The sequence below is a fragment of the Spodoptera frugiperda genome, chromosome 31 (genome assembly GCF_023101765.2).
Source record: "Spodoptera frugiperda isolate SF20-4 chromosome 31, AGI-APGP_CSIRO_Sfru_2.0, whole genome shotgun sequence".
Classification (NCBI taxonomy): Eukaryota; Metazoa; Arthropoda; class Insecta; order Lepidoptera; family Noctuidae; genus Spodoptera; species Spodoptera frugiperda.
The window spans coordinates 1,540,798-1,555,954 of NC_064242.1; the positions used below are offsets into that span (position 1 = coordinate 1,540,798).

At 37.2% G+C, this 15,157-nt stretch overlaps 1 protein-coding gene across 2 annotated transcripts in view; it reads left to right on the forward strand.

The window, feature by feature from the left end:
• LOC118276468 (max dimerization protein 4) overlaps nucleotides 1–15,157 on the forward strand; it is a 257,881-nt gene that overhangs the window by 236,270 nt on the left and 6,454 nt on the right. For both annotated transcript variants that reach the window (XM_050707317.1, XM_050707315.1), the window contains exon 5: nucleotides 5,327–5,561. In XM_050707317.1, coding sequence (XP_050563274.1) covers nucleotides 5,327–5,561 — 235 coding nt within the window. The remainder of the gene's footprint in view (nucleotides 1–5,326; nucleotides 5,562–15,157) is intronic.

Here is a 15,157-nt window from a genome sequence, read left to right on the forward strand (position 1 = left end):
AGACCGTTAGTCTGATTAATATGCAGGACTAATTAAAAGGCATCGTAGTTAAAGCGGGCACATCGCAACCGAAGGCAATGCCAGTATTCATTTGCGTTTCGCGGAAAACATTCACGACTTACGTAAATTGTAGTCCGGGATGGGAATTGGAAATATTATGTTGTTGGCTGCTCTTTGTAAAGGTTTGGACCCGAGGGAACGTGCTCGTCGCTAAGTAATAGATATGCAAATCGTTTCAAATGATATTTTACATGTTGAAGATTGTATAGACTGTTATGGATAGTTAGAAAATCATAATTCCGATGTGTGGCGAATTGTCAATCTTGAATTTAAATCCGAATTATCTATTTGAAACTAGGATCGAAAGCATTCATTTTGACACAGTGTGTAACACCACTATAGCAAAAACTCAATAGTTTCCTAATCCATCTATAAATACAAGTTTATACCAATAAACTCGAAAGAACTGTTTCCAAACAAACCTAAAACATTATAATTATGAACATAATCAGACCCTCGTCACTAGACTACGAGCTTAGAGAAATAATTAAGATGAATTCGCGAGTGATAGGGCACATGGTAGCTTGCTTCTAGTAAAACCACGATTGCGGGCCCCGCGCGAACATTGTAATGAGTCGTGCGATTCAGGGTTGTTAGTGAGGGATCCCACTAATATTATACAACTAGATGCGCGTCATTTCACCCTCTGCTCGGCTCCGTGTCAAAGCATTTATTTCAACTAAACAATAAATAATTAATTTTAAAATGACAGTAAATGTTTGACTAGACCGTCTGTCAGTCTGTCCGTCAGTGAAGCTATGTGCTCGTTCCAAAGGGTAGATTCGAATGGAGAAGAACGAGCAAGAAATTCCATCGTTACTCATGACTTTCTTCGATTTATGAGCTATTCAATACAAAAAGAATTATTCAATTCAACCCAATAGTTCTGGAGATTAGTGCGATCAAATAAACTCTTCAGGTTTACTATTAATTATAGAGTACAGATGTGAAGTGAAGATTCATGCTTTGTGCCCCATGCTTTAACGCCTGAGCGGGTCCGGGAATGTGAACCATGATGTGGAATTGAATTTGCTTGTAATTTAGGTGTTGGTTGCCATAGCAACGGGTTATTCCGTGAAACTATTTGATTAGGGAGATTTAGGTAACTTTCTGTGGTAGTATGATGATGATAATATAGATATACATACATGTGTGTATCGTGACAATTTCAAAATTAAACAATTTTATAATCAAACGTAACAAATTAAATAATTTATTTATTGCTAACCCAAATGTAAGCACAGTTAATTTCGTTAAGCTATATGTACCTTAATTGAAATGTCATGATAACAAATTATTCAATGAATACGTTCATTAAAATTGTTAATTAGTGTATAGAGGTAAAGCTCAAAATATATTTCTAATTGATCGCCTGCCGTATTTGAATCATTCCTTTCAATTAGTCGCTAACTCGATATTCACATTTACTCACAAATTTTGGAATTGAATATTTGAAAATACGGAAAGGTTTTTAGAAATCCCTGCTTTTATAAAAATGGCACAAAGACTAGAAGCAGTATTACGTTTGAAAAATTAAAAAATGTTTTTAAGGATAAATTCTCGGTTCACTCGACAACCCTTCGCCCCCTCCCCAGTGAAGCGATAAGCCAGCGAATTGCCAGCAACTTGAGACAACACTAACACAGATACAACATACATACACTCACGAAGTTTCACAAAATTGCTCTCTCAAAATACCATCTATCATTTTGAACGGCCATGCATACAGATATCTGGCTTTTATTCCAGATTTATGTTCTAAGTCCTTGTAGGTAGAGTTTAGATTTGAAAGCCATGTCTCGAAACAAAACATTGCACGGTCTTTGGAATATCTAAATCTTTTCAATATCATGTTCTACAAGATCTTTAGAGCCAGAATCTAAGTACACACTAGAATAAACTGATTTCATCCTCAACAAATACGAATGGAATAATAAAGGAATCGAGTCTTTACTTATTTAAAGCCTAAATCTAGCGTGGGCTTCGATACACCTAAATATTGATGGAATATATCAGTAGGTAGTCAGAAGACGTCCACTCATGGATTGACGTTTACATAATAGTCTGCCTCAACACACGGCTTCATATCCATCGGATCCTTGCGAGCGTTTCCAGGTCAGCGGTCCATCTAATTTTCCACTCGGTGATCACCTGTCGACTATGATTGTAAGAAAAAATATAGCCGAGGTAAGAAATTCACGTGAGATATTTCTTTAAGCAAAACTCGGATTTCGAAACAGAATTGATCGCATTTGTTACCTTCTATCTTGTACTACGTAACATTTATTACGAGCTTCAAAAATTCCAAGACAGACGGTATGAAATAACTTCGCCCAAAGGTCAAAAACCGACCAAATTGCTGAGCGAACTCCTCAGGCGTTTTCCATCAAGTCTGCCTAAATAAACAATGTCGGCTATATTTTACAGCGGCTAAAAATTCCGACCACCAAGCAATTCCTCATGCAGATTGGAAAACTTTTCTAATAACCAATTAAGTTATAAGTGATACTCCGAAGTGTTGTTTAAAATTCATCAGCCTCAAAATTTACATGTTTTATGGGAAACGTTCCACGCCTTCCGTCGGTATTGTTCTTTTTATAATGAGCTTGTTTTAATTTAATACAAAGCTCTTTAGATTCTGAAATGGTTATGTTGAAATGGGTCAGTTGTGTTTTAAATACGCGTTTAACGCGAACTGTGTTAAATCGTCCGTCCTGATTGTCACTTACTACCGCATCATTAAGAGCGAAACATTCATTTTTGTGCCCATTTATATTCACCCTACATTGGAAACAGTCGTCACTTAACATTTTATTTCCGATTCTCTGGAAAATCCTTCAAAAAACATCAACATTTCGAGAAGCGGAGTGCACAGATTATTCAGTATCACCGGTTTTTGCAATACGAGTGGATTATTTGGAGAGGCGAAATCTACTCATATTAAACGGGGCGCTGGTCGTAAAAAATAAATAGCGTGCAATAACACGAGGGTAGGATGCCACCAGTAATCCATAAAATATAGGTACAGCTCATGCTATATACGTACGTATAGCAAATATGACATAATTCGGAATTGCTCGAGCTCAAATGCTCTGACAGGAAATCGATAAAGCAAAGGTTGTGGTTTGTGCCTATGTGCGAGTATATTGGAAATCTGTCCATTCGAACGTATAAATTGGATAATTTCTGCTGGTACACGTACGTTGTGTACTTCGGTGATGGGTCTACGTACGAGGCATGTATTGAATCTTAATGCCCAAACTAGTTTCTAAACTTCAACGATGTGTTAATTAATCCATGTAGTGTTAATGTACGGAAGACTTCATTTTCTCTGTTACAGAAAACAAAAAATAAACTACGAATTGCGTTATTATTTTAAAAAGCTCCGTCAGTTATTAATTCCAGTCTATCTATCAATGCAAATGCGCCAACTCCATCTGGTTTTTCGAAATTGCCTTCACATTTCCCTTAAAATCAAAGAGCTCCGTATCCATCATCTGCAAACAATTTCCACGGCCATTTCTCTCCATCCATAATTTAATCATTCGCAAAAACAGCGAAAATTTAAAATCTCCCCCGGCATTTAACGTTTGGACTGCAAAATAAGGACAGCACTGCACCGTCCGCTGACTTGCCAGAGATTTATGATCAGATATATCATCTAAGGCCTTCCCTGCCCTGGCCGTAATGCTACTAAGGGTGGCCGCCACCCTGCTCATGGGAAAAAATTAAAAAGAATACGTTGCTATCACGCTCATTGTTTTGTTGAATTTTAATACGTCTCCCTTATTTTCTTCTAACGACTCTTAAATAAGTTCATTAAGCAACTCAACAGTTGTGTAATCAAGTGTTATTTCAACTCCTAATTAAGCGTCGTGAAGTAATAATCCTCAATCTATTTTGATTACACAGTCATTACCTAACTCATTATAATCTACATTTTGCTCCAAAAATACATCGACTCAAACAGCGAATGGTAACATTCCAAAATTATACTAAGCCGTAACCGTACTGAAAATAACCTGAATTATTCAACATTACGGCTATTCATTCTAAACTCGCGAAGAAACTCGGTAACTCCCATTTAAGTATACATTGTGTATATAAATGTATAGATAAGTCTATGGACACATTGAGAGAAAAACAAAAGCGAGAAATTTTCATCGACTACCCTGCAGTGTTGGAAGTTGCCCGAACTTGCTCGTACATAATCCTCATTTTTTTCCCGCGGGTCGGTCCCCGGTGTATAGGGCTCTAGAAAAAGCCATTTTCTTAAGAGCTTCACAAAAAACTGCTATGTGCAGAGGCTGACGTCGACCGTCTGATGTGTTGGGGCGAATGAACACATGCCGTGTTTAGCTGGCGAAACTTTATAAATGTTTCGTGTTGCGTCATTAAGTATTTATTGATAGGAGCCGACGTTCGCTTGCTTTGTTTGCTGTCGCTCGATGTCGCCGGAACAAGAGGACTATAAGCTGCAATAAGAGCATTAGTGTTCCCTTGTCAATATTGATGATATAAATTAATATTTACTTATTACTTACAGCACCGAGCTTACTTCGCAAAGGCTTATTGATTGGTGCTCGTCTTTTTTACACCCACAGGGTTTTAGCATGAGATTGTTTATTATGTTTTTGTATTAACTTGGAAAATTATGGGGAAATTTTCAATAGACAGATAGAATTTCGTTTATCAGTTCTGTTTTATACTACATTTAGTAATGCCTAAGTTAAGTAACATGATAATATACAGTAAAACATTTAAATCATTGACACAAGATTCCACAACATCTCATTTGGGTACCACAATCCAACTATCTGAAACTAAGAACACTAGTTATGACTAACGCTAACCGTCAAAGGCCTAAGTTAGTAAATCAGGCTCCAGTGATTAATGTGTTTCGAGTACCACATTATGTGTGTCTAATTACCCAATAGTTTCTTGTTATTGATACTATTAATCTCTTTCGTGAATGTTGCCCTGTCTACTCTGAACGAGTACTTCAGCTAATATAGGAAGAAGTTTCACAGTAAATTGTTGTTCGCTTCTGTTCTCTTCATGTCTAATTAGTATTGTATCTTTTTTCGTGTTCTGGTTTGTAGGCATTTCTATATTTATGGTATTTTATGTTTTACTGAAAGAAAAAGTTATTTAACTTCGATTTAGTATTTTAATGTCAAGTTTGTAATCCTAAAATTGCCCTCAACCAACCGACATGTTGGTTCTTAGACCTAAAATCTCTAATATAATTTTTCAATTGTTACAGAGTTTGGAAGAACGAGAGAAGAGGCATGTTAGTCACAAGGAGCAATTGGCGAGGGAGCAGCGCTACCTACAGCGGCGGTTGAACCAGCTGAGCGATGCACCCAGAGATTCAAGACTATCGGAGAGCTCGATGACGCATACGCACACAACGCGAGCTGATTCGCTCTCGTCCCTAGAATCCTCGTCGTCTGGAGTGTCCACGGCGGAGCGGTCACCCTCATCAGTCTCTGAGAGTGGTAAGTACTTTGGTTCTATACTGTATATTGCCATAAACTAGTCTAATTACCATAAACTTAGTTGACTTACAAAAAATTTACTTTGTTGTCGCTAGTGACTATCGACAAATACTATTGCTTCAAACTCATAGTCGAGGTACGGTACTGGTAGGCAAATCTACCGATCGGTAGGTTATTGGTACTAAAAATACTTCCTCAAATATATGTAAAGAGTATTAATGTCAAGGTCGTTATTAAGCTAAAAACAAAATCAGTTTCATATTTGTAATGATTAAGTTTGTAACTGAAAGGATTCCTTTCAAAGTAACGACACGAAAATAAAGTACATTCTAGTTATTAATACAAATAATAATATTCTTAGAAAAGTTACGAAAAACACCTCGTTTTACACGATATTTCGTGAACTAAACGTGTCTAATTGATAGCTCGTAAAAATAGAATAAAAATTTAATCAAGTGCCTTGATAACTGTTGTAGTACACACGCGTGCACATCATGCTACACAAACCAGTTTATCATGGTCTCGCTTTGTATGATCTTTCCGTACATTCGACGGTCAGTTTATACTGGTTTTGTATACCTTGATATGTAGCTGCTGTACAATAAACGCGAACATTTTATAGCTTTAGTTATTACCGGCTTCCTCAACCGTGGCCTGACTTATGCAAGATAATAAATACGATCTTTATCTCCATTTATAGTTTATTCGTTTAAGCCGCTTCTGCAGGAAGGTGTATGAACATATTTTCTTGTTAAAATTGCTTCGTGAATTAGTGTTTTACTGATTATTATCTGTTTCTAGTACTATCTGCTTTTAACAGCGATTTCCAGGCTAGATATAAAGGATAAATACTAACGACTGCAAAGATTAATTCTTTCCTCTGCCCACCCACACACGGGAATGTAAATAAATCCCCAACCTACTTCTTACGAACTACAAACATAATTTTTATTCTACCTTATAACCTCCGCTTCCGAGCCCTTAAAACCAGTCTATATTGTTACCTTTTATTTATGCATTAACTTAGGCAATATAACTGTCTCCACCACACTTACTCCCAAAGCGGGGAACCCCAAATAAATTCGTAATCCATTGTCGACCGCCATCTTAAAAAGTTCCCCAGTCTAACACCGTCCTTTATTACGTTTTTATTCGCATCGAATTGATATGGTAAATAAACGGGTTTTATTTGTCTACTTAATGATACTTTCGAGCCTATTAATTGTTAATAAGAATACATTATGGCCTATTACTGAATAACTACGCACATTAACTGCGCGTAGCAAAGGACTGAGAAGCGTAGCTTAATTCGTAGCCCCGACTTCGTAGCTTATCGACTACGCACGTAGCAACGTAGTACTGTTGCTACGACGTAGCATTCAAAGCGTAGCTCGGCGTTAAAAGGCCCAATTGACTACAAATATTAATTAAACCTTTCCTAATTTTAGTAGGAAGTTGAAAGAGCGATTCTTAACAAAATTGTAGCCCTTTCGCCCCATTAATTAAAATTTCGTGATGAAAACACGCACCCGTTTAATGATTTCCGATACCGTCAAATGTGATTTCGCGATCACATAATTAACTCTGCCTTCGATGGAATATTTTGCTCATATGAATATGGACCGTATAGCCGTGTGGGGTAGAGTTTGGATTTGGGTGGTGGTTGTTGTGCGGGCAGCGCTAATTAAGGGCGCGCGCACTTGGCCGACGGCGAAGCGCAATCGCATTACCGTAATCGCGTATGTGAAGTGACGCGAACCGACCGACGGACATATTATATTGCGTTACTATATGTGTCCCTAGCTCGAGATTTTGGCAGAATTTCGCAGCAAAATATTGAAGCGTATGATTACTTTTTTCCTCGCTTTGCAACTGATGTGTTACGATAGGGGATGCAAATGTAATGTGTGTGGATGATCGCTGTAGTGTGTCTGTGATGTCTCTACCTTCAAAAAGTGAGGTATTTTTATCACTTAAGCACAGATCGGTAGACAGACATGTTATTATTTAATAGTTTGACTTACAAAAGTACGTAACGTGCTTTGTGATCTAATAGAAATGAATTATTTGACTCAGTCATTTTCCTTGTTTAGGAAATGGTTTCTTATTTATTACATTTTCAATATTTTTTTAAAGTTAAATCATTTATTCCCATTAAATCATAAATACTTAGGTACTTTTGAAACGTCAACAAATAAAGAAATAAATAATAGTCTGTCAGTCTGTTCGTCAATGAAGCTAGGTGCCCTTTAGTATAACTTTACCACCTACTCTATATCAAACAACAGTACACCACATCCATTTTATTCAACCGAAAGCAATACTAACCGCAAACATCCACAATGAATTTAAATTACACTGCATTCACTCACAATAAATTAAAAACTATTTAGTGCTGTGTAAATCGAGTGCAAGCGATTTATAAATACGTTTGTTTACGTAGTTGTGTGCGTGCGTGTGTGTGTGTGTGTGTGTGTGCGTGTGTGTGTGAAGTGTTGTTTGTTTGTTCGCTTCGAGAGGCCGCGTGCTGAGACTTGTTCGAATGTATGGGGAATGGATGTGGCTTCTGTGCTTTGTAATTAATTGGAAGGTGTCTATTGAAAATACTATGAGATTTGTGAATGTCTGTGTGCCTTTTCTCAAAGTCAATCACAGTTCCGGCTAACGCAAGGTGGATTTAGGATGTGAGTTACATGTTTTTATATAATCACATATAATGTATCAGAGAGATAGTAAAAAAAAAAGTTCAATGGTGTTTTGCCTTCGTTCTTCTCCATTCGAAGTTACATTTTAGAACAAGTACCTAGCTTCACTGACGGACAGACTGACAAACAATCAAATCTGACGTTTCAAAAGTGCCTAATTTTGACTTTGACAACACTCATAACAAACCCAATAAGATAACATTTAACAAAAAACTAACTTTTCACAAAACGAGCATTTCTATAATACTAAACCCGAAATCAGGCATATAATAATAATTCCGCCCAAACCTCTCCAACTACAAACATCCATTCGACCGTTACAGGATTCCAGCATAACTCTACGGATTTACCTTAATTCTCTGTAATTCACCGTTGCTTTATAAACGGCGGGAGGGCACATAATTCAAAATGTTTACTGGTTTTAATTCGTAAACTTTGGTAATGAATAGACGGTTCGTTCGCTACCTGTGCCTCTGTGGATCACACTTTTAAATTATATTTGATTAATGCTGGCTTGTTTTGATTGTGATTATTAAAGCTATTTTTGTAATTAAAAATAAAGTTACGCTAGTAGTTTCTCCTGTGTCGTGGGTACGTTTACAAACATACAAGTTCACATACACATGACACCTAGTCCTGAAACAACAATTTGTGAATAACACAAAAAGTTGCTTCGTGCAGGGATCAAACCCGCTACACGCTGCGCGGCAGTCGGTTTTCCAGCCACCACGTCAACTGTGCAGTCAATTGTGACGATAAATGTGTAATAAAGAATAGTCAGTCATACATGAGTGATACAGTGAAAATAAAGAATAGTCAACAGTCCATAGCCAAAGACAAAGTTCAAAAAAATACACCAATGTTCATGAGACTCTATAAAACATTACTTAACAGACACTATTTTTGGTTGACTCTATTTTTGGCCTCTCCCTTTAACTTTCCAAGCCAATAATAAAGCCTCCATTCCACAATACCGAGTTGCTGAGTAAGTGCGCGCACTTCCAGCTACCGACATCCGTGTAGCCATGCAGCGTCATTAGTGTGGGTGATTTACGAGAGGCGCGCGGCTTATCGCGCTCTCACTCTCTAGCACCTCGCTTATTAATTACACCCCGGCAACGCACGCCTCCAAGGACCAGCGTGTGAGTTACATCAAACATTGACTTCAAGAATACAGGCTAAACAATGCAATGAGATATATTCTCTAAATATCCACCAAAGTAAACCATAGCTAGATCCCACCAAGACCCCTCGTCCAAAAAGAAATACATAATCCTTTAAGTAAAAAAATTAATAATCCATAAAAAAAAACGAAAAACACTGTAAAGTTAAGGAAGACAGCGAGGAAAAATGGTTCGTCTACCGTAAAATATCGCCCCTTATCATCATTTAAGAAAAAATGCCCGGATTATCCGTACCTAAAGCGAAATTATCAGATCTCTGTCTTCCCGATAGAGGGCCAGCAAAAAAAATTACAGCAATATCTCAGACAAAGAGCAACATAGATAATAACTATGCGTATATTGAGGTTAGAGCGAGACAACACTACACATGACCTCCCAAACTAAACAGAGACAAAAGAGGGAGGCCATAAACGGAAAATTGGTTTATTCCCGTTTTTATGAACATAATATATCATATACAATAAAACTAGCGAGGCCCTTTCCTTGTTTTGAATAAACAAATTCAACGTATTTATGATCCTGTGTGCACTTTATATTACAACGTGATCAATTTACGATCGCCATCTTGAAACTAACATTGAATTATTAAACGCAGCTCAAAATATCAGATATTCATAACACCCCCATCCCGTGTCAAAGTCCACCATAATTGATACCGATTTTTCAGTTCGAGGTGGAATTTATATTTTCCATTGCTTGGCAAAAACCTTCGTTCGGCGGTGAGCCCTCTTATTGGATTTATTTTATTGAACTTAACAGACAGGTAGTCGAAATGTTAAGAAGTATTCAATTATGTAAGGATCTTCCGGTCGGGTATTTTGAGAAAGGGACGAGTTGGAAAAACTGTCGTCGGTTGCCCCGAGAATTACATTATAACTTTCTTGTAGATTGACCAAGAAAGCAGTATTTCTTAGAACATTAACCTAGCTTTCTTCGGTAGAAAGAAAAACACGGCTACCGACCGATACACATCACCCGATAACTTCCAAAACAGAGGCAAGTTTCACACTTCGCGTGTCCAAATATCATGTAGCCTGCTTCGAAGCACCCTTGCTCTGATAAGCCTTCCGTGTTCCGGTATTATCAGTGGCCCGAGGGTTGGCGGGAGGCGCTCGGTCGCTAATTACCGCAACTATCCAACTTTAATTAGGTCGCAACATACTTGTTTATGTTGCGAGTAGTTGTGGGACACTTTCGTATGCGCTGCCAATTTGATGTGTGGATAGGATGCGAGGGTAGGGAGTTTTAAATTAAGAAAACACGGCAATGTTAGCATTATTCATATCAACTCAAACAAGTTATTTAGTTTAATAAATACACAAATAGTCCAATGAACGTAAATTCTGCGATAACGTAAAATATTTTACTATTGGCGCCCAGCAGGGACTACTGAACGTAAACTAAACTGCTCAAGGATACTAAAATGTAATACAGTGGGTATCTAGTTAAGATAATGGTCGATATCTTCGTGGAGTATAACAAGACACAACTCAGGGACATGTAATGTGATGTAATCACGGTATAGTGCTAATACTGTTCATATGAAGACGGTGGTTGATAACATCAGTTGCTTAGCTATCATGGGAAAGAGGTTTTGAGATAAATCAAATCAATTAAATCGGATATGTTCATCAAATTTTAATAAATGAAGCTAAAAGTCATTCTCAATGCTATCCAAGAAATATTTGATCAAGGTTTTTCCATCAAATGGATAAAACTTCTCTAAGATAATACCAGGACAATTTCCAGCACGTACCTCACAATAAACAACTACCCTGAATATTTGTTTATTAGCCATTCAAGTACGACAATTAATGAACTAAGTTCCGATTGTTAGAAAACTAATTTAAGAGAAAGGGCAAACTCTAATATTAACGTTCTAAGAAATCAGTACACAATTCAGGGGGCCAAATTAACTAAATTGGATAGTAGGATTTTCTGAATGTTTTAGTAGCTACCCCACTCGGCCAGAGACTCGTAACCTGCTGTACAAGATCTAATTCGCCCTTCAATTTGAATGGAATCCAATTTTCCTGCGCGTCAAATGTCTTATAAGATCCTAATTTCACGAAAATAACTTTCTCTGTATATTTTCTCGGGATTTTTTGTTGCGAATTGATAAGGTTTTTTGTTATATCAGAAATGTGTTCATAAACATCATTTATTTTCGATGAGAACAGATAATGTGAATACGATACGATCACCGGCACGGATGGCTGTTCACGAAACGTAGTCAAAGTAAATATAAATAACGTGAAAATAAACACGGAATGAACAATTTTCCAATTAAATATACATGCTTCATCGTTAATGGCGCCCAACGTGGGACTACAAACTGAAAGATTGCTATCAATATAAATTAAAACTTTATTTTTCGTGTCTCGGTCCAGTTTTTTATAGTGAAACTTCAGCCATCAGTCCACATCGAGGCCCAGTCAAACTCCGTCGAAAATCTTGCGATAAATTCACGAAGCAAAACAAATAAATAACTTAAAGTTGCGGAGGTGCAAACGCCAGGGTCTGTGACGTCACCGTGGAATTTATGTGCCGAGACAAACAATCAGTAAATTATCGGCAGGAGATTTATCGACGCTCTCGAAGGGGACAGGTGTCTTAGTCGCGTATAATATAGCTATAAATAATTCATTTATTATACATGTTCTATTTGGTGCCGAAATGTTAGATGGCCCTATTAATTTTATGATTATTTCTTATGATTTTCTCTGTCCTATTGGTTTATTTATCTCACTTATCATTTATAGCATCATCAAATAATGAAACTTACTATATCTTTTATTTTATTTAACAAACTCATCAGCAAATGTACAAACGTAATACAAACGGGAATACGTATTTGATCAAAGCTCTAAGCATCAATAGTCGTCGATATGTGCCTAATACATCACTAATACTCTGTTCAAAAGCAATGCTCGCACAACAAACAATACCAAACACCATTAAGAATTCATGAAGACATCAACTAATAGATTAACGGTCTCAGGAGTTTAATGGCTGTGTCTAAGTGCGTTATGTAATATCAAAGTACGTCGGATATTCGGATTTCAGTACGTAATGAAGTCAGTGGCCCATTAGAGAACAAACCGTCAATTGAATCCCAACGGGCACGCAAAATTTAACTTTCGTCTACCCACTTTTCACCAATTAGTGTTAGGTCTCGACGTAACGAGGCTTTTACTATTTATGTGACAGATAACATTGAACTGTAACCAAATTACGCCGAGCCAGGCTTCAAACGTTACTACAGTTAAAAACACGAACCGATTTTGTTCCATATTCACAAAAGGTGACGTAATTTCGTGTAGATACGACCTGAAACCTAAATAACAACGTGTTGAAACTAATTATGTTTGGAGTAATCGCATTAAGAATTTAATGTTGATATATTGTCTGTCAACTGACACTGATTAATTGGCATTAGTCATTATCAACTCATGGTCCCACGTGGGCGCCATGAAACTCTGTATAATGTAAATTATTATAATTTCATTAGCAGATAAAAACATCGTAATTTCGACTTTATTTTCGTTTATAGAGAATGTTTTTTGGAATGTTATTACCAATAATCACGCCAATATTAGTCGGCACAGAAAGGTTTACGTAATACAAAATCGATGGCAACAACTTTCTCTATGATAATTGCTAACATTTCCTCAGTTAAAACGTTTCTAAAACTTTAATAAAGTTAATTGTTGGGTTAAGTTATGGAAATAACAGTTTAATAATAGTTATCTACCCTCGAAATTGTATGTTGATAACAAATAGCGTGGTTTAGAGCCCGCAGTTCCGCACCTGAGACTTTAATAGCGCGATCATCAACATTGTTGCATTTTGGGTTGAACACTGGAATAATAACATTTTGTATTACAGACTTCCTGAACTGTGCTGGCAGGAATATATCGTAGAGATGATATCATACATGTACTTTTGGGTAGCTTCTTTTGTTATTTTTTTGTATATTTAGCGAAGTGGACGTTAGTCGTATAAAGTATAAACTGGTTGTGGGAGGATGATGAATCTAATAGAAACACATCCATACATACGCATGGGTAGTAAGCAAATAATAAATTACTAGCCAACTATAAATAATTTGGAAATAGGTTAAAATAATACAAAGTGAGCTTTGATAAATGCGGAAGCACTAAGCATCACTTAATATAATACATATGTACAGGCATCGTAATAGACACAGACACCGCCAATAAAAAACACGACCATCGAGCGCACAATACAGCGTGCTTCATAAAAAAGCTATGAAACCGTGTAACGCGATATCTCTTTCATTGACCGTTTAGATAGGAGAGCTCGCCACCGATATTTCTCGTTACGTTAAACAAAAAACTTATTCATCGTATATTTTTCATAGCTTCAAGCAACAACGGGCTGTAACCAAAAACTGAATACAGCCAGCGCAGCACTGAAGTGTAACGCGTTAACACGGTTTGGCCGCCACGCCGTACTATTCAATTTCAGGCTGAAATAAATTCTTGTGACGAAATATTGCGCTGCAGGCTCTATGCTTTTGTATGCGTGGATTGTGTGAGTGATTCATGCGCTCTATGTGTTGGTAATAACTTGGAGGGATTTATTTTGCGCTCCATTGAGGTGTCTGCTTCTATGTAGATGAGGTTTTGGCCTTTGTAAGTTTTGCACGGCTGAGTGGGTGGGACGTGCCGGTATTACTCGGTATTACGTGTTTAACTTAAATATGATGTGTATCGCATAGCATATTAACAATGATATATAAAAGCAAGCCTTATATGTTATATTTATACCGAAATACGATTTGTACCGAAAAATTCCATCCATCCATCCATTTATTTATATCTACCCTCAGTTTTACGGGCCGTGATCAAAGGTGCGTTACACAAGGACCCGGTTGTGCCCGAGCTTTATACATTGCGCTTTAACTAGCGGGATGTTCAGTGTTCGTATTGATTACATATTAAGTCTACAAGCCGCTATTATGATGTCAGTCTGCGGCCCCGTGTTGGGCGCCATTAGCGTTTCCGACCCTTTGTGTTTCACTGTATAATTAAAACTGTATTATCGGATTTACATTAATAATAGATTCGGATATTAAAGCATGTTTGTTGGAATTGAAAATCTAATTTTAGTTCGTTGATTAAAATTATATCGTTGGTTGGTGCAGAGTTAACAGTGTTTATCATTACACGCTGACGATGATACCTGTGTTGGTTCCAAGTTCTGAACTTATACTGATTCATAGTGTACCTAAATACACTGTTACTTTAATGCAAAACTAAGAATACAAAACGTGAATAAATAATCAATGCGAAACATTCAATTCTAAAGAAACAGTCACCTCAAACCAAAACACAGCCCTCCAATACAAATCAAACATTCAACAAATTAATAGCAAATTATACCATAACTTCGTAGTGTAATTTTCAAGTGCGGAGCTCTCGGAAGGGGCGTGTTGCTCGGTCGGCGGGCGGCGCACGATTGGCCGCCATTTAACATGTATTGCAGGAAATTGGCGCGCACCTACCCACATTGCGATCCACTCGCTTGCTTGCCGTTTGTGTTATAATTAGTCTCAACAAACTTGTACTGGGATCTCGTAGGGATGGCACAAATTCTATGTGTGATTAAGAATTGTGAAATAGAATTTGTTTGATATCGTACCTCTTTGTTTCTTGAGATTGAGAGCTCAATTAATGTGACG